Source organism: Carlito syrichta, unplaced genomic scaffold (assembly GCF_000164805.1).
Source record: "Carlito syrichta isolate Samal-C Ts95f unplaced genomic scaffold, Tarsius_syrichta-2.0.1 Scaffold309195, whole genome shotgun sequence".
NCBI lineage: Eukaryota > Metazoa > Chordata > Mammalia > Primates > Tarsiidae > Carlito > Carlito syrichta.
In genome coordinates this window covers 415,853-434,976 of record NW_007253291.1, presented here as the reverse complement: position 1 = coordinate 434,976, position 19,124 = coordinate 415,853, and the positions used below count along the sequence as shown (strand labels likewise).

The 19,124-nt window shown below is 49.9% G+C and overlaps 1 protein-coding gene across 2 annotated transcripts in view; it reads left to right on the top strand.

The window, feature by feature from the left end:
* RIMS4 (regulating synaptic membrane exocytosis 4) overlaps positions 1-19,124 on the top strand; it is a 145,516-nt gene that overhangs the window by 88,675 nt on the left and 37,717 nt on the right. The window contains exon 1 of one of the 2 annotated variants that reach the window (XM_021717035.1): positions 7-55. The exons of the other annotated variant lie outside the window; for it this stretch is intronic. Within the exon in view, the coding sequence (XP_021572710.1) occupies positions 28-55 (28 nt within the window). The 5' untranslated portion in view covers positions 7-27. Of the gene's footprint in view, positions 1-6; positions 56-19,124 lie in introns of those variants that run through there. 2 annotated transcript variants of the gene reach the window in all.

Sequence of the window (19,124 nt, the reverse complement as noted above, 5' to 3'; positions counted from 1 at the left end):
GAGGCGCTTGCCATCTACTTCCCGTGCATGAACTCCTTCGACGACGAGGACGCAGGTGAGCGCGCGGCCCGCCCCCCGACCCCGGGGGGTGTCCCGGGATCCAGATCCGGAGGCCCCCTCCCGGACGCGGTCCGCCCTTAGGGGTGGCCCACTCTCTCCTCCCCGCCCCCACTGCCGCTGGGGAGGCGCCCCTAGGGGTTCCTTCCCCACCCTCGGGACCCCAGGGTCTCTAGGATTCGCTCTCTTCTAGCCTCTCCCCTCCCAGGGACCCCTAGGTCATCTGTATTCACCCCTTTCCAGCAGGTGGGCCCTTTGGGTTCCCGAACCCAGCTCTCCCTACTCACCTGCGTGTGCTGGATGCCCCCTGCCTCGTCCCCGGATCCAACCTGTCACCTTCCCCGAGTCTCTTGTATGTGCCCACCCTTCAAACCCCAGGGCTCTGGCCGCCTCACCCTTGGGGCTCCGACGCCCCCCTGCCCCCCGCCATTGGAGGTGGCGTGCAGACCTTACCTCTCCGTCTTTGTCTTGGCTGAATCCAGAGGTTCTCTCCCAAGACCCCCGCCCAATACCTAAGGTTTTGAGGTCTCCCCCCCCTTCCCTCCATAGACTGGGTCTCCGGACTTCAGGTTCTTACTGGATTGGAGTGGACAGCGGGGAACCGGCCAGGTGATGGCCTTCCCTCTCCGTTCTTCCCGGAAGGAGGTGTAGGGCGGCGCCAACTCTACACTTGTGCACCGGCCGTTGTGCGCCCCTGACCTCAAGAGCACTTGTCCCTGGAGTAGCCCTCCTGGGTTGGCTGAACCCGGCCACCATCTAGCAGCGCAAATCTCCTCCTCCCAGGCCTGCAGGCAACCTCAGACAGGGCCCAGGGGTGGGCAGGTGTAGGGTAACCTGCTTTGGGGGCCCTGGGACCAGGCAGGGAGAACAGGAGCACTCTGAATCCATTTCTGGAGCGAGGAAGCAAATCCAACAACAGGTGGGGTAGATAGAAGGCTTGGATGAGAGTTCCACGAAGAGTGCCAGATTGAGAGTTAACATCAGGTTCCTGTCATCAGTCTCTACTTGGCAGTTGTGACCTTGGGCAAGTCATGCCATCCTCAGCCTCGATTTCCTCATCTCTGAAACCGAGATGACAGTGCCTCAGACACAAGGCTTTGTATGGTGTGAGGGTGGAGTTCAGAGTGTTTTGTGAGCTGACACAAATATTCAAGGATATTTGAATTCAATGAGGGGACAAAACGGAGAGGACTGTATGTGGCCAGGAGGAGCGAAATGGTTTCATGAATATTTTCAAGACTCTGATGGGCAATCAAAATGCATATATGCACCATCCACAAAATTTAACCTACAGTTTTAGGGAGTTCATGGACCCAGATTTAGACCACCTGCCTTTGAGACCCTTGTCTGGTGAACCTGGCCATCTGGTTCTATCATGGGATGGAGCAGTGGGCACCCAATGTCTTCCTGCTCCAATAGGAGGCAGGTAGGGAGAAGAGGAGGTTGTTCAGAAGAATTTGCTCGTTGTGAACGAATAGGGGGTAGATGAGGCAGACCCCTGATAGACTGTCTTATTGTTGGCCTGGAGGTGGGGTGGGGATAAAGATGGTCGATGCAGAGCTGTCTTACAGAACCACCATTTTACAGAAAAAATGACAGGCTCAGAGGTTAACTTCCCCTTTGATGTAAGTGAGGAAGGTTGTGTTATTATTCTGGTCAAGACAAGGTGAGGAGGAGTGGCGGGCTCCCTAACACAGTGGCCTCCGCTGGAGCAAAATGAGAGAGAGGATACCAGTCTAGCTTGGGGGCTTGCGGTGGGGAGCAGCTGCAGAGTGGGAGCCTAGGCAGGAAACCCACCAGCCTGGAAGAGCTGGCTCCCATCCTCACTAGGTGGCTGGGCTCTCTCCTGAAGTTCAGCAGATCACTTGAATCCCAAGAGCCAGGATGGGCCGGAGCATAGGTTTGTAGGAGCATCAGAAGCAGGGTCATGCTCCATGTCATGGGTCAGACACGGCGGTTATCGCAGGCCTGCAGGCAACTTGCTCTGGTTTCACTTAAGTCAGAATGGCTAACTTCATGTCATATTAATGGTATCTGTAAAGGTCCACCTAATGTTTTTCCTCAGCGGGTTTTGGAAATTCTTAAATGTTTCCCTTGGAAGAGACCTAGAAATCATCTTGTCCAACCCCTTTTGCCCCCAGAATGAATGGGGGTGTGTGTATATTTGTGCGAGTATGAGTGTATGTATGTGACTGAATCCCTGATATAGGGTGTGTATGTGCGTATATAACCCAAGGTCAGCCAGTGAGGCAGGCACAGAGCAGAGACTAAAATCGGGTTTCCAGTTCTCTTTTCAGTAAACCAGTAGCCCTCCCTCTGAAAGAGGATTTTGAGATAGCCAGCCCTCACTGTGTAGAAAATGGTTCCCAGGTGAGGAGGCCTCTGGGAGCAGCTGGCCGCCATGAGTTTGGTTTGGGCATCTTGTGTTCACTGACTGTTCTCCTTGAGGGATGCTTTGAGTTTGGGAGGGGGAGGGAGAAAGTCAACTTTCATTTCCGGAAAAATTAGAAACGTCTGGTGAAAGTCGGAAGTAGGGAACGTTGTCTTCATGCTTAATTTCTCTTGTTCTTCTTAAAGTCATTAATTTTCTCCTAAAAGAAGCTCTTCAGATTTATTCTTTTAGAACAGCACTGTGCCGAACTAATTTCTAAAGGCTTGTGAAATGTTCTCTCTGATACTGGACACAGACTTGGCTCCATCTGCCTCTGCTCCCCTCTCTCCCCTGACCCTCTTAATGCCTGCCTGTCTCTGATGGCTCCATCTCAGAAGTGTGTCCCTGACAGGCCTCTGGCTCACCGAGGAGCCTCCCCTTTGGTACTGTTCATGTTGAATCCATCTTTTTCATCAACCAGCTCAAGCCAAAGCCGTCTTCAGGGCTCACGTGCCATCCATCAGCCTGTTTCCTGAAATGGTGTGAGAAGGAGATTTTCTTTTTTTCATTGGCCTTAACTGGGACAGAGCACACTCCTGCTTTGGGCTTGGGGGCCTTGGTCACTGCGGTGGGCAAAGGAAGCTGCCCTTACTCCTACCCCTTCTTAGCCATGCTTGGGTCCAGGATGCTGGTCATTGTGGGTTCTAGAAGTCCTCTCAAGGGGCATCTTTTCTGAACTCATTTCTTACATGCTGCTTTTGCCCCTATTCACAAGGATGCTGGGACTTTAGAGAGGCGTGCACTTGGGGGCATTTTGTGTCTGTGTCTTTGTTGCTCAGTTGCTGGCCCTGGGTTTGTAATTGGGGAAGTTTGGGGTAGGAGGAGTTAGACATGTGGCCTTGGCTTTCTCCTCTGTAGGGGGAAGAAAATAGCACAAACTATGTGGGGTGAACACTTAAAAAATGATTACCTTGTACTAGACATATTTCTAAGCACTTTAAATATATTAGCTCATTCTTCATAGCTGTCCTATACAGCTAATATCCTGTTAACATCCCCATTTCAGATGAGAAAACTGAGATATAGACATAGCAATTTGTTCAAGGTCACTCAGCTGGGAAATGAGGGCGTTAGGATTTGAACTTGGGCAATCTGACTCAAGCATTTGCACTTTTAACTATTATGCTGTTTACTCTGTGTAATAGCTTAGTACATAAAGTTCCTGGCATTAAGTAGCTCTCAATACATATTAGCTATTACCTATCTTCTGACCAAGGAGTTGTTTCTAAGCATGACTGTAAAAAATAATCTGGGCTTGGGGAGTGGAGAAGGCTGATACTCTAAAGGTTAGCTTTATGATTTTAGTAGGCTAATTTTTTTTTGCATTGGTATAGTTATTAAGGTGGAGCTGGATCTTCCTTCTTTGAAGTGGCTTTAAGATGGGGACTTGGGAGACTTGCATGGCAAATGAGGGTGGGGAGCATTCTGGCCACCATTGCCGTGCTCTTCCTTACCAGTTCATTTGCGCCAATCACATCTACAGTCCCAGCCCTGCCAGTTTTCCTGGGGGCCTAACTGGGGAGCTGAGGTATTCCCTGTTTCCAGCAGATGCCAAAGGGGGTTGTTATTTCAGGGTCTGGAATTGAGCATGATGTTCCTGAGTCTGACCAAGTGGTTTCGGCGTCCAGTTCTCCCCCGCCCGCCCAGGAGAAGGGCGGAGAAGCTGGAGCAGCCAGCTCTGATTTGCCCATAGGATGGAAGCTTCGATCCAGCGCAGGGAGGAAGTTGCCATGGCAACACCAGCCGGCTACCGGTCCCTCTCCTAGCGGTTTGGGCCACATCTCTGGGCTGGAAAGCCCTTCATGGCAACACCCTCTTCTGCTCAGACCAAATCTGGTGGGGGGAGGGTGGGAGGTATGGTAGATGAGACCCACAGTGCCCCCCACCTCCATTTTTGGACAGAGAAAAAATGGAAGAGGTGGCCTGAGTACTTTTGTGCGTGTGTGATGCCCATATCCTGTCAGATCTTGGAGGGGTCATCAGAGTTTCGATTCCTGCCTCCACCCCAGGAACCTGGAATGACCACACTGGAGTTCTCCCCCCTCTCCCTTTATTCCGTTTGGCAGAGTTTTCTTTCCCAGATCAAGTGCTAACTTTTGTCCTTGAAATTTGACCTGAGCTTTTTCTGGGAAACAAAATGTCCTGCTGTCCTATCCCTTCCCCCCAGGAGGGGTGGGAACAGAATCCTTCAGCCCTAGAAGGATGCTGGCTGGGTGAATGTGGAGGGAACCTTAGAATATTCCTCATGATCAGGACCCCTTGAAGGCTTGAGGTTGAGGGTTTGAAACCTCTACCCCCACCCTCACCCCAGGGCATGCCGTTTCCTGTCCCCATTTGCCCCCCCCACCAGTTTCCCACAGGGTGTTATCATTTACTTTATGTTTTGGAAGCTAGGCAGAACTCTTCTAGATTTGGATGGAGAATTGGACTAATTTTTCCCATAGTTCAAGTTGAGAGGTGGGGTAAGAGTGTGGACCCAAACCACTTTATTTTAATTATATTATCCTGAAGGAATATCCCAGAAAAATCAGGTGCAGGAGGATTTAGCCCTTTCCCTATTATACAGATCGCCTGTCTGCAGATCTGTTCTGATGCTTGTAGAGCTCTTTCCTTAAATTCTCTCTCTTGGGCACCGCCCCCTTCCCCATCCCCAAGCTCCCAGACTTATGGCTCCAGCTTCCTTGGTTTGCAGCTGCCAGAGGTCCGCCTGGTTCTGTTTGGTAGGAAGCGGAAGGAGGGGTTCATCTCCCTTGTTTCCCTTTGAGGATGTGGCATACTTACCCACAGTGTGAGAGGCAGAGCCAGGTCCCACCAAAGGCTGAGTGGGGGTACAGGCAGAGATGTGAAGGCAGAGAGGGTGCAAGAAAGCCTCACCCTCCACAGACCTTCCCACCTGTCTCAGGACCTTTCTTCTGCTTTGCCTTCTCTACGTCATTTCCTTATGGCCTTAACAACCATAATTTTGGCATGACTTTTAAAAATCGTTGGAGAAGTGCCACTTTGGGAGAATGTGCTCAAAAGGGTGCAGCATCTTTCCCACTGTAATCCATCCTCACCACCCTGGGGTCCGAGTTGATTCCTCTGTCTTTTTGTAGTAGAAAGATAACTGGGCTTGAATCTTGATTCGCTCTGGCTCTGTGACTTCAAGCAAGTCCCTTAACCTTCCTGAGCCACATCTGGAAATAAGGGTTAATTATCTTTGTCTGAGCATGTCTCAGGATTGTGAAAATAAAATAATTGGGGGCGTTTGCTCAGATATGCTCAACATTTTCCGTGTTCTCACAGAATCCTACAGGAACCTAAAGGGTAGCTGCTGTTGTGGATGTACCCATTTTGCAGATGGGGAAGGCCAAGCAGCAGGAACAGTTTGACGACTTTCCAAGGTTTATGGTGGTGACTCAAATCCAGGTGGGAGAGGACAGTGTAAGCTTCAGGGTCTATGCTTGTGCTGTCAAAGCAGCAAGTGACAAAGGCCGGGGTGCAGTGTGCCCCAGCAGGGTCCACCACCCCACTACAATCCACTCCAGCCCATTGGAGTACCTTCCTGCCGGCTGCCTGGCCTCTTTGAAGAATCCAGTTGTCTGCACTGACCCTGGGGGCCAAGCCATCACCTGCCTTTCCAGACTGATGTAGGCCAATGCTGGATTATATTTAACGCTGTGCTATTTCCACTTGACAGCTCTGGAGCGCCGTCCCCCCTCCCCTTTTCTACTCCCCCCCCCTCCCCGCCCTTTCTGATTCACTCGGAAACTGAGGAGGCTGATGTCAGCGCCTTATTCTTAGCCCCCGTAATTGTAACTGCATTTAGCAGTGCGCACTTCATTAACAGTTTCTGCGACGGGGGAGTGAGATGACTGTGTGACTGGGCAGGGACACAGGGTAGGGGTGGGGAGAGGGCACCTGCTGCCGGGACCCTGGCCAGCTGCCTCCTCTGGGTGGGCCAACTGGGCTGGTTCCAGGCCTGGCTTTCCAAGATTGGCAGTCTTGGAAGGACCCTTGGAGATCATCTAGTCTATTCTCATTAGGCAAGGAGGGAAACTGAGGCTCTAAGAGGCAAAGTGGCTGGCCAGGGTTGCATGTGAAACTCTGGCCTCTGAGTCCAGGTTTTCTTTTCTGTCATTTACTCATTCAGCTAATATTTAATTGGCTGCTCTGTATTAAGCAACATTCTAAGTGTTAGGGATATACTGGGGAACCAGTCAGCGTGGGTTCTGCTCTCATGGAGTTCTGGGGTGGAGAAGACAGACAATAAATAGGTAGCCAATTAGAAATAAATAGTTTGAGATTGTGGTGAGTGGAATGAAAATCAAGTGGGGATGGGACAGGAGGTGATGTTAAGTAAGGTAGTCAGGAAAGGCCTACTAAGGAGCTGACATTCCAGTTGAAGCCTCAGTGACAAAACAATGGAAAAGAGTGTTCCCAGCAGAGGGAACAGCTATGCAAAGGCCCTGAGGTAAGTGCGGGTTTGGGTTTTAGGGAACAGAAAGCAGACTAGTATGGTTAGAGAGACAAAGTCAGAAAAGTAAGCAGGGGGAAGATTATCTCGGCCTCACAGATTATGATAAAGATTATCCGGTGGGGAAACTGAAGTCCACAGAAGGAAAAGACAAAGCCCTCAGCTGGGTAAAGTCAGAGAAAGGCTAAGGACTCATACTTCCTGAACACCTTTTATGTTCCTTGGGCACAGATGGCTGTACATCTAGATGCATACCAAGTCTTTCTTGACTTCCTCTTCTCTTCGAACCTCACCTGACCCAGGCTGAAATAGGGGTGAGAGCCCTTGGGGGAAATGTCCATGGTGGGCAGAAGGAAGATGGCTTTGGAAACTGGCAGATGTGAATTCCATCCTGCCTGTGTCACTTCGATGTTCTATGACCTTGGGCTAGTAGCTTTGACTCCTCTCTGGGGTCCCATGTCCTCATCTGTAAAATGGGCCATAAAAATAGGGTTAATACTTAAAGGGTTATTGTGAGGAATAAATGACATCACATACAAAATGCAACTGGCCTGGAGCTGAGCAGGTGGGCTCAGTTAAGAGGACTAATGAGAGAATGTGTTTAGTATGTGGCACATAGTAGATAGTCAGTGGTGGTGGCTACAGTAGTTACAGTGGCTGTTGCCAGTTCTGATGGGTTTGAACAGGCCCGCCAAATTTGAGTGAGTTCCAGAATCCTGGAGGACTTGTTATCACAGCCTGCTGGATTCCACCCAGGGTTTCTCATTTAGTTTGGGGTGGGATTTGAGACTCATTTCTAAGAAGCTCCCAGGTGATGCGGATGCTGCTGCTGCTGATGCAAGGATCCTACCTTGAGAACCACTGAGTTTGAGGAAAAGTCAGAGAGAAGTGAAGGGGTCTTGTCAACAAGGGATGTTGCCTCCCTATGTCTTGGATACTGGGATACTGTATACCAAATCCAGCCTCGGGTATAGTCTTCGACCCGCCTGTTTCCATCACATGGTCTGTGATCCAAATGAGTCTCAGTTGCTGCCTGCTTGGCACCGGGTTTAATGTGTAGGCCCCATAAATCCTTTAGGAAGTCATCCGTACAGATGAAAAATGAGTCAAAATGAGCACGCATCAGGCCATAATATCATTTCGTAGGATACTGGACTCAGGCAGCTCTGGGACTTCTGAGGATTTAGGTCTAGCTTCTTTTACCAGAGGAAGCAGGACGCGGTCCCTTTTCTGCATTCGGAAAAGGCAGGGCTATGTGTTAAAACAGGAAGTTCATTTAAGGACAAACCTCTACTGGAAAGAAGTAAATTAAAGGAGCCATCAATATAAAGGGGCAAAATGCTAGGAAATGCTACCAAGGAAGTTTATGGAGTCAGGTTATTTAGATGCTTCTAAGCAAGAGATTGCTGGTAATTTCCTAGGGAAGGTTGGGATGGAACTCAGATTGGAGGTGGGGACAGACTGTATGATGTGATGAGATTCTCACCCAGCCCCATCAGACGCAGAATCTGAAGACAAAGCCATTTGAAAAGAGTTGCCTGGTGGGATTTGTCCTAAACTGATGGGTAACATCCTCTGAGAGGGGTAGCTTGGGACAGCAAAAATGATCAGACTTTGGAGTCCCAAAGACCTGGTTGCATCTTTGCCCCATGCTAGCTGTGTGTGTTGACTGTGGTGTGTAACTGATCTGGGCCTCAGCCTGTCCTTGGCAAAATGGAGTGGGAATTAAAGATACCCTTGGACAATTTGAAGTAGTTGTATGCTCAACACACAGAAAGCATCCAATCCAAGAAATGTATGCGGCTGCCTTTCCTGTTACCGTAGACTTCCTGAAAGGGAAGTGATACCATGATATGCATGCCTATGTGGAGTGGGGGCAGGTTGGAGGGGTGTGCACAGCGGGATGTGGGTGGGATGTGGTGTTTACTGTGTGCATGCTGGAACCCGAGAGACTGCATTAAGTGTCAAGAGAGGACTTCAGCTGCCGAGTCTCAGTGTCCCCTGCAGCTGCTTCCCTTTGTCTCTTTGGGCCTCAGTGACCCTATCTACAGAGAGACAGTCTAGTGGGCTTGGTTTAAACACAAGCAGAGTCTCCCAGGGAAGGGAGGACACTTGTCCAGACACTCTCTTCTCTTGTATGGTCTCTAGATGGTCTTTTTCATCCCCAGAGCATTCCTTCCTGCCAGAGTTTTTCTCTAGCTGATCTTTGGTTGATTGGCCATTTAATACTTTTTAGAATAGGTTATTTTTGGATAGGTTAATATATGCAATGCTACATTTTAAACCCATGAAAAATATCTTGTGGGAAGTGTCCAGGGCATCCCGTCTTCTGATCCTCTTGTCCCATTTCTGGCACCAGCGCTGTGAACAGCTCTTTCAACCCTCTATGCGGCTATTGCTGATGACAACATGTGTACATGGCAAAAAGTCAAACAGCACCAAAGGACATCCAAGGTAATGTCAGCCGTCCTCCCACTCAGTGACCCAGTCCCACAAGCCACCATCACACCTTCTAGGCTCCCAGTTTTTTCTTATTTACCCATTATCAAATTCTTACTGAGGTGCCCAGCCCTTGGCCAGCCCTGTAAGGGTTCCAGAGAAGTCGGATTGTACTAGGTGACATAGCATGGTGGAGGTAATGTTATGAATCCCACAGTAAGATAGCCTGAGTTTGAATCCTGGCTCTGCCACTTTGGGCTATATGAATGAGCAGCTTACTTAACCTCTCTGAGCCTATTTCCTTATTTGTAAAATGGGCTTATAATATTCCCTTCCTGTCTCCATTGTGTCAGGAAGAGTAAATGGATAAATTTTGTAAAGTACTTTGTAGAGAGCTTCATACACAGTAAAAGTAAGTTAGCTGAAATTATTTTAGTTGAAAGGCCCTCTGAGGCCATCTACTCTGGCTGTTAGTTGAGGCCCAAGAGCAATCTTGATTTGCCCAAAGCCTCACAGCAGGTCTAAGGAAAAGCCGGAACCAGCGCTGATGTTTCCAGATTCCCAGCTTAAGGCCATTCCCCGTCCCCCGAGGCACCCAAAGTAACCATCGTGAACCCTGCCAGCACCTGAGGGTTCAAGTCCACACCCTGTTCTCCAGCACTTGGTGTCCCTGGCAAATGCCACCTGGAGTCACCCTGGGAGTGGGTGAGAGGATGTGTCACTAATTGGGGCCTGTAATGGAAATTAATTAGTTCCTCAGCAAATGTCTTAAGAAATATCTTTCATCTGCCTGGGCTCAACACCAAGACAGGACCAGGTTCCTCTGGGCCCAGCCTGGCCCGGGCCGAGCCACCCCCGAGCCATCTGGCCTCTGGAAGCTGCCACTTGTGCCCAGTGTCTGTTGGGCATGCTGTATCCCTGCAGCGGGACCCCCAGACTGGGCAGTCGGACCCTGAGGGGAACCAGGTGGGTGCTTCTAGCAAGGGAGTGTTTAGTATGCACTTTAGTGTCTGGACTCCTCCCAGCAGTCGCTTCAAAAGAATACAGAAGATGGAAGAACTCTTCCTTTTGTTTCCACTGTCTTAGCCTGAGCCATGGGTTTTTGTGTCAGTGATAGACTGTGGGAGTTATCACTGACACAGGTGAGACCTGCAAGAGAGCAAGAGGGGCCAACATGGGCAGCAGAAGAAGCAGCCAGACAAGGGTCTTCGGCTGCAGTGTAGCCTCAGCCTGATCCCGGGGAGTCCTCGAGTGTATGGCATTGCAGCATTGCCCAGCCTTTGGTACTCCTGCATCAGGTAGTCCCCCAGGTTGGAAGAGGGCAAAACTTCTGAGGAAGGCAGCTTCTGTGAACTCAGAGTAGCTCTCCAAAGACAGGGCAGTGTGAGCTGGCACAAGTAGACACCCACATCAGCCATGTGATAAGGGGCCCTGCTTGCCAGAGGGGATCTGACTGCAGCACCAACAGGGCCCACCTACACACTATCTCAGAACCTCTGGGTACAGAGTGGGGAGAATGGGTATGCCCAGCTCTGTGCTGAGCAGCACCCAGCCCTCATTTCAGGCCATCCTCTCCACAGTCCCACGAGGTAGGAGTGATTGTCACATTAGGCAGTGTGGAGAAATTGAGTGTCTGGATGGACTCCGGACTTGGTCAGGGTCACTCAGCTGGGGTGGGTGAGGCAGGGTTTCAAACCCAGGCCTAACTCCATCACTGGTGTTCTTTCCAGCATTCTGCACTACATTTAATTTTTCTCATGAATATACATATATATTGGGTGCTTCTTGGTGGACCTCTTTCCAAGTACCTCTTTGAAAGGTATCTGTCCTGAATTTCTGCTTTGTGTCTACAGACACACAGTCTTTTGTGGCTGGCAGCATTTTTGTCTATTTGATCTCACCTGTCATGGAAAGTTGGCCCTGTATCTGGGGAGGTGGACAGGAACCCTAACAGGCTGCCTGAGTTGAAAGCAGAAGGGGGCAGGGTGACTGATTTGTCGTGGAATGAACCCTGGATTTGTCATCAGGAAACCTAGATTTGAGATCCCATTTCTGCCAGTTTGCCAGCCGGGGACCCAGGGCAAGTCATTCTCCTCTTTGAACTTTGGTTTCCTCATTGGGTGAACAAGTCCGTGGCTGTGAGCAGCAGGTAACCTGCTTGGGGGTAGTGACTGGCGAGTCCTAAATCCAAAGCTGACCTCTGCCTCTGCCGAGGAGGCAATGTGTGTGCAGGGAACTGACTCAGACTAGGGCTCATCTGTAAAATGGGTGCAATGATACTTGCCCTGCTGCTCCTCATTTGGGTTTTCCTAGAAGTAGACCCTGAAACAAGAATAAGTATAAGACTGAACCACTTGAAACTGCCATTTTTATTGCAGAACACTCAAGTGGCAATTTCACCTGGTTCATACGGTTTGCAGAGGTGATTGACGAAGCCTGAGGACAGGCATGAGAAAGCCAGGCAGGGAAAGAAGTCAGGAGACTGTGTGTTATCAGACAGGTTGCCCCTGAGTGAGGGCAGCTGAGGTCTGGTCTTGCCAGGAGGCTTCTGGAACACAGTATAGCAAAGAACTCAGCAAACTTCTTCTGTAAAGGGCCAGACAGTAGATATTTTAGTCTTTGCAGACCATACGGTCTCTGTTGCAACTGCTCAATCATGCAGTTGTAATGAGAACCGAGCCACAAACAATATGTAAATGAATAGGCAAGACTATGTTCTAATAAAACTTTATTTACAAAAACAGATAGCAAGATAGATTCAGCCTGAGGGCCAAATTTTGCGAACTCCTAGGGTAGACTGTGCACTTTAGTTACCCCACCCAGGAACAAGGGAGTTGGGATATTTATACCTCCACTCCCAGTAGGCATTGGTTGAGGGCTGCTGGGGCAGGACTGGAGAGTTGTTATTGCCTTTGGTTTCCAGCCTGCCCGGGGGTAGCCTTCAGACAAAAGAGCTTGGGCCAGGGCAGGGTACATGGGGCAGGGGAATGACAGCATGGCTCACTGCAGCTTAGGAGCATGACTTGCTTGACTGTTTGGAGCGAGTACTAGGGAGAAGGTGCAAGATGAACAGGGAAGACAAGTTTTGAAGCAGACTATTTGAAGTCCTACTTCCAGTCTTTCCAACCATTTGTTGCTTCCATATTTGGTGGTCTTGTTTGAGCTCTTTACCTCCACACCTCTGCCTGGGCCATTCTCTTGGCTGGGATATCCTACTCCTCCTTCAGGACCCCAACACCACCTCCTCCGGGAAGCACACCTCTCTTCTCTTGGGTGGAGGTGATCATTCCTCCAGGGTGTTCCTATGCTGATTTGCTCCTCTCTCTGTCTCTGGTGTGTGCACAGTCTGACTTCTGTTGCTTTCCACTGCCAGACTGCCAGCCCCTTCAGGTCAGGGACTGTGCGATTCCTGTCTTCACCCCACTGGGGCACTGATAGGGGAAAGGCAGAGCTGAATCCCAACCCCTTCCCTCCCTCCCTCCCTCCTTCTTTCTCTCTTTTCCTCCCTCCCTCCCTCCCCTATTTCTCCCTTTCTGCCTGACTGCCAGGCAAGTCCAGTCTTTGCCCTGATGGTGTTTGCATTCTGGTAGGAGGGTGGAGGTGAGACATTAGACAACCCAAAGGCAAATTAATAACCCAATCAATCCTGTGGTAAGAGCCATATAAGACAAGTGTAGGGTGCCAGAAAGCCCACAGCAAGGAGAACTGACCTGTTGGGGGCAGGGAAGGGGGCTAGCTAAGCTGAGGCCAGAGAGATAAGCGAGACTGGCCAGGTGTACAAAGGGCAGGGGAGGGGAGTGAGACAGGATGCCACCATGCTGAGGGCCCAGACTTGGGAGTCAGTGATGGGAGGTGGTTGCATCCTGGACTCTGTGTGGCTGTCTCTTCCCCCATCCCTTCCCCCCACAGATGGAAATAACTATAATTGCCTCTGCATGACAAAAATAGGAGTAGTTTTTGCTTTCTAGTTTGTGCTTCTTTTGTTTTTTCTAAATTTTATAAAATGGACATCTCATGATAGAAACTGAGGGCTTCAGAGCCTGGAGACCACATGCTTCACAGATGTCACGTGACCTTAGCCATATCATGTACCACTTGGCCATGCCTGTGTTTCTCTCTCTGTGGAAGGGGAATAGTGATAATGAACACGACTTACGTGGTACTCCTTGTGTTCTCACACTTTGCCTCCATTCACTCACTTCAGCTCCAAAGCTATTTTGTGAGCTGAGTACTACCTCGGGCCCTGTTTCACACATGAGGAAACTGAGACACAGAGACATTAAGCAAGTTACCCAAGATTGCACAGTAAGGGTGAGAGGCAGGATTCAAGTTCATCATATCTGGTCCCGGAGTCTGAGCTTCACCACTTGGGCTCTACTGCCCACCTCACAGGGTAGAGGTAAGAGAACGCCTGGCACCATTCCTGGTACATAGTGGTCAATACATATTAGCTCTTGTTATTATTAGCAGCTGTGCAAAGGCCCTGAGGTAGAAAAGGGGCATGGTCTGTTGAGAGCCCAGGGAAAGGAACATGTGGTTTGTGAGGTAGCAGGACTGGGCCACACTGGGCCACTTTTTTTTAGACAGGGTCTTGCTCTGTCACTCAGGCCGGAGTGCAGTGGTGTGATCATAGTTCACTGTAGCCTCAACCTCCTGGGCTCAAGGGATTCTCTTGCCTCAGCCTCCTGAGAAGCTGGGGCTATAGGCATATACTACCTTGCCCAGCTAATTTCTTTTTTATTTTTTGTAGAGATAAGGTCTTACTATGTTGCTCAGGCTGGTCTCCAACTCCTGGGCTCAAGTGACTCTCCCACCTTGACCTCACAAAGTGCTTGGATTACAAGTGTGAGCCAGCATGCCTGGTCACACTATTTTTTTTTTTTTTTGAGTTGGAGTTTCACTCTGTTGCACAGACTGGAGTGCAGTGGCATGCTCCCAGCCACCGCAGCCTCGACCTGCTGGGCTCTGGCGATCCCTACACCTCAGCCTTCCAAGTAGCTGGAACTACAGACATGCACTACTATGCCTGGCTAATTTTTTAAATTTTTATTGTAGAAACGAAGTGTTGCCAAGTTGTCTGGGTGGGTCTCGAACCCGCGGGCTCAGGCAATCCACTCGCCTTGGCCTCCCAAAGTGGTGGGATTACATCCTGAACCACTGAGCCTGGCCCACACTGGTTCTTTAAAGTTAAAGTTCTTGAACTTAAGGACAGTTGGAGGTTTTAGCAGGGATGTGACAGGCTCAGTTTTGGGGTTTGCACATCTTTAAAGATCACTCTGGCTGCAGGCAGGAAGGATGGAGGTCAGAGGCCCAGGGATGGCTCCTTTTGGTTATAGCTGCTTCCCAGACAGATCTGACCATCCAGCACTGAGTCCTAGACCAGGATGGTGATGATATCCGGTTTCTGGACTGATCATGTGGGCTAGGGTGCACACGACAAAAAGTCAGGAGTGTGTCACCAGGCTGGTCTGGTGATGCTAGGGGGCTGGGAAGTGCCGGTTTGAAGGCAGGAACAAATTACTTTCCTGGAGACAAGGCTGGGCCAATTCCTGCCGTGTTACATTATTAAATTTGTAATCTTCATTCTAATACTTTCCAGCAGTGAATAAGAACCAAATTTAAAATGCCGGCTTTACATTTCTGGAATGAAACTCTTTGTCAAGAACTCTTGAAACCCATAATTTCTCTCCAGAGGTGAATGTCTAAGTCTTAAAAAAAAAAATTAAAATAAAAAAATAAAGGAAAACCACTCTTTAGTTAAAGGTTGGGTTTGAAGGGTTGTTGACCTCAACGCTGACTAGGAATTGGGAGTTGGGACTATATGTCTCCAGTCTCAGAAAGGGGCTCAGAGCAGGACTGGGCCTCCAGAGGCAATTCCTAAATCCAGGCCTTTCCAGGGAAGAAAGTGAGAGAAGCTTTATGCCCACCCCACCCCCAAGTGGTTGGCACATCTGTTGATTTGTGAAAGGGTTTGATAAAAAACTGGACCACAGTCCCCAAGAGAATCAACCCATGTGAGGCTGTTGTGAGCTTTCTCATGACCCATTTGGTGAATGTTGGACCTGGCTGGTGCTAGAATTGAGTGCTGCCTTGTTCCTGTCTTTAGACTTGGGGTCTAAAGCCTCTGGGGTTGCCAGCATTACTGGTCTGCTCTCCAGTCCCTTCTCTAGGCAGACCTTTCCTCGGGGGTAAGGAATCTGTGGGGTGAAGAGGACAAGCCCACTTGGACTCTCCTTGCAAGGCCTATCCCAGGCATGGGGACCCTGAATTCTCTGTCCAAGTGGCCCTGAGTTGGCTTTCAGGATCTGTCTAGACCCCATCCCCTCCTGAGGATGGACGCCATCCATTGCTGGTATCCTGAGGGTGGTCCTTGGGTGCTGTGTATGGAGAATAGGGTGCAGATGTGCAGAGTGGGCCTACTTGATATGGGGGTGGGGGAGAAAGGGTGGGCTGTGACTGAAGGCTAGTTCCCCTCCCCATCCCACATTCAGCCATGGAACTCAGAGGATTCTAAATTTGAACATGTCCTGGCCTTCAAGGTCATTATGAAGACATATTTGTCAGAATGGAAGGATAGGACATATTTTATTTAATAGCCTGATTTATAACTTTTACATATTTAGAATAAGTATGAGGGCCTCCCTTCCTCCATTTGTACCCTGGGCCCTATAATCTTAGAAAGGCCTTTGCGTCATCCTTAGAACTGGGATTGAGCACAGCCCAGCATGGCCCTTCCCCTCATGGCCCCATAACTAGGGCCCTGACACAGACACATGGTTCATATGGAATTTTTTGGCAAATTAGAAGAAGGCACCTCTCACCCCATCCCCACCCTGGTTGTTGAATGTAAAAAATGCTCTAGGACAGGAAATTACATCAAGGCTCCTCCTTCTCTGGTGCCAGCATGATGTACAGTCTGGCAAGTGAAAACAGGCTGCATTTCTGCTTGTGCCCCACCCCCCCTCAGGTGGGTACCTTTGTGCAGGAAACATTCTCTCCAAGGGTTCACATACCCCACAGACCTAAACCCGGGAGGAGCCATGGACAAGCCTCAAGGGAAGGTGCTGACACTCTAGGATCCTGAGACACTCGTTAAGTCATTTTACATTTTTAGTAATCATCCTCGTGACACTAATAGGTATCGTGTTTCTGATATGCTAAGTACTCTGAGCTTTTACCTGGATTAATCTGTCAGAACCCCCGACTATGAGAGGTGTACCATTGTGACACCCAGTGTACAGATGAAGAAACTGAGGCTCAGAGAAGACAGGCCCATCTTTGGCCCAGGGCCATTCAGTAGTAAGTTCAAGTACAGATCTGTCTGGCGCTAGCATCTGTGAGCCTAACCACTGTACTGCACTGCACTGCCCTGCCCTTGATGGTTTTTAAAAGCATTCTTTATGCAGTCAACAAATACTCACTAGCCCCTGTTCCAGTGTACTGGCACCGAAGGTGTGGTGCTGAATAGGACTGGAACCTCCCGCAGCCCAGGAGGAGTGACAGGCAGACCAGGTAATGAATGACTCCATCAAGCAGGGAGTGCTCAGTACCATCTTGAAGGGTGAGAAACTGATTACCAGGTTGTTTGGGGGAAAGTGCCTGGGCCACTGGGGACCCAGTGAGGTCAGGGAGGGGCTTCCTGTGGTTGATTATTTCTCATGGGGGCCCAGTGGCTGCATTCAGAAGTGGGAGCAAGGAGGAAGTAGGGTCTGGAAAGAGGGGTGTGTATGACCAAGCCCTTGTTGGAGAGACAAGTTATATCATCTTCAAACCTCATGAACCTCTACCAAGAGGGGCAGGCCTCAATATCCACCTCCTACCACCATCCTTTCAAAGTCAGAAAGCTGATCAGGAGGGGAAGGAGTCGTTCATCCATTTTGGGGTAGGTTGAGTTGGAACTCAGACCTCTGAGTCCTCCCCGGCCGTGATCCAGTCCCAACTTCAGGGCTCCTTCCACGTTCTGGAGTGGGAGAGTCACCATGTATCCTTTTAAAAACAATATTGTGCTTTCACGAGCTACAAACACTCGTCCAGGTGTCCTAGCTGGCATTTTCTGAGCACGTACCGCGTTCCAGATGCCTTGCTAAGATTTCACACACATTACGGCATATAGTCCTCAGAGCACACCTATGAGAAAGGTCCTTCTGCTCGTCCCATTTCACAGATAAGGAATTGAAGTAACGCCCCCAAGGTTGCATGAGAGGCAAGAGCTAGTTCCCTTGAATCTAACACCCTCAAAAGACTCTATGCTCTGGGTACCCATGGTGGAAATTTTGGGAAGATGCAGAGAAAGCACACAAAAAGAAAGTAAAAATGACTCCAATTCTGTAATCCAAAAGTAGACTGTTTTGCCACTAGGGCTATTTCTCACTCAGGGTGTGTGTGTGTGTGTGTGTGTGTGTGTGTGTGTGTGTGAGAGAGCATGTGCGAGCGTGTCTGTGCGTGCACACGTGCCTGTGCACATAGGAACACACATTTAAACCAAAGCAGGATCATACTGTGATACCAGTCTGTAAACCGAAGCCACCACTTAAAAATCACCTTAAAAGGACCTTCACAGACTGGTCTCCACAGGGACGCTGATTTCTAGGATCAGGCCTAGAACTGCATGCAACTCATCTGTCGTCAACAGACTTGGCAAGGCAGGCCCAGGGATGGCATGAGGCAGCTCCCCCTAATAGCCACGGCTCATTTTTGTCCCTGTTTTCTGCCCCCGTTCTTGTAAAAATATAAATAAATAAATGTGAAAACTGACAGACCTCCCCAGGATTTTATTCCATGCCCGGCCCTGCATTTAAATGCAAGAAGCAGAAGGCTTGTGAGCTATAAATAGCCCAGGCCTCTTCTGAGCAGTGGTGGGGAGAATTTGTAGGTTCTGTCTCCTCCCAACCTGGTGACCTGGATTACTTCCTTCCTGCAGCGGCTGCTTTCCTCCCTGCCCCCTCTGTCCATCCCTCATGGAGCCGAGCAAGTACCCCTCTGGAGATGCTTACTGAGCACCTACATTGGGCCAGGCCCCAGGTGCTGGGCACACGGACTTGAGCAGGACGCTAGTTCTGTCACAGCCTGGGGTGGCGGGAGGTGGGGTAGGCATAGTCACAGACATCTGCAAGTGAGAGTCTTATCTGTTGTGGAAGCCCAAAGAGGGGTCCCTAGCTCTGGAAATCAAGGGAGGCTTCCTGGAGGAGGGGATGCTGGAGCTGAAAAAGGGAAGTAAGAGAAAAAGAGCCTGGGGAGGAGGTGGCCTGGTAGGAGTCAGCGGGGCCACACGTGTGATGCTTGGCACAGTGCCTGGCCACAGCAAGCCATGGTAAACAAATTGTGTGTTTCTTGAGAGTGTGTCCTGGGTGCCTTTAGTGGCTTCTATAATCTAGTGGTCCTGGGTCTGTGATTCTCAAGCTGCTCTGCACTATGCCTTTCCATCTGCAGCCAGGATCGGAACCCCAACCTGACCACGCCACTGAAAACCTTACATGGAGCCTGGACAGCTATTGCTTCACAAGCTCCTCAGGTGATTCAGCCACATTTGGGATTTGCTGAGCTGCTCCAGTCTCCCTTGGGGGACCACACCTCAGTCCTCCTTCTAGTCTTCCTGCTGGGTAGGAGTTCAGTCTCTCTTGGATGCCTCTAGTGACAGGAAAGAGGACTCACAACCTCTCAGGGGCTCCCCCTTCCATCGACAGGCAGCTGGAATGCAGAAAGTCCTTCCCCTACGCCCAAGTCACCTTCACATTTAATCCT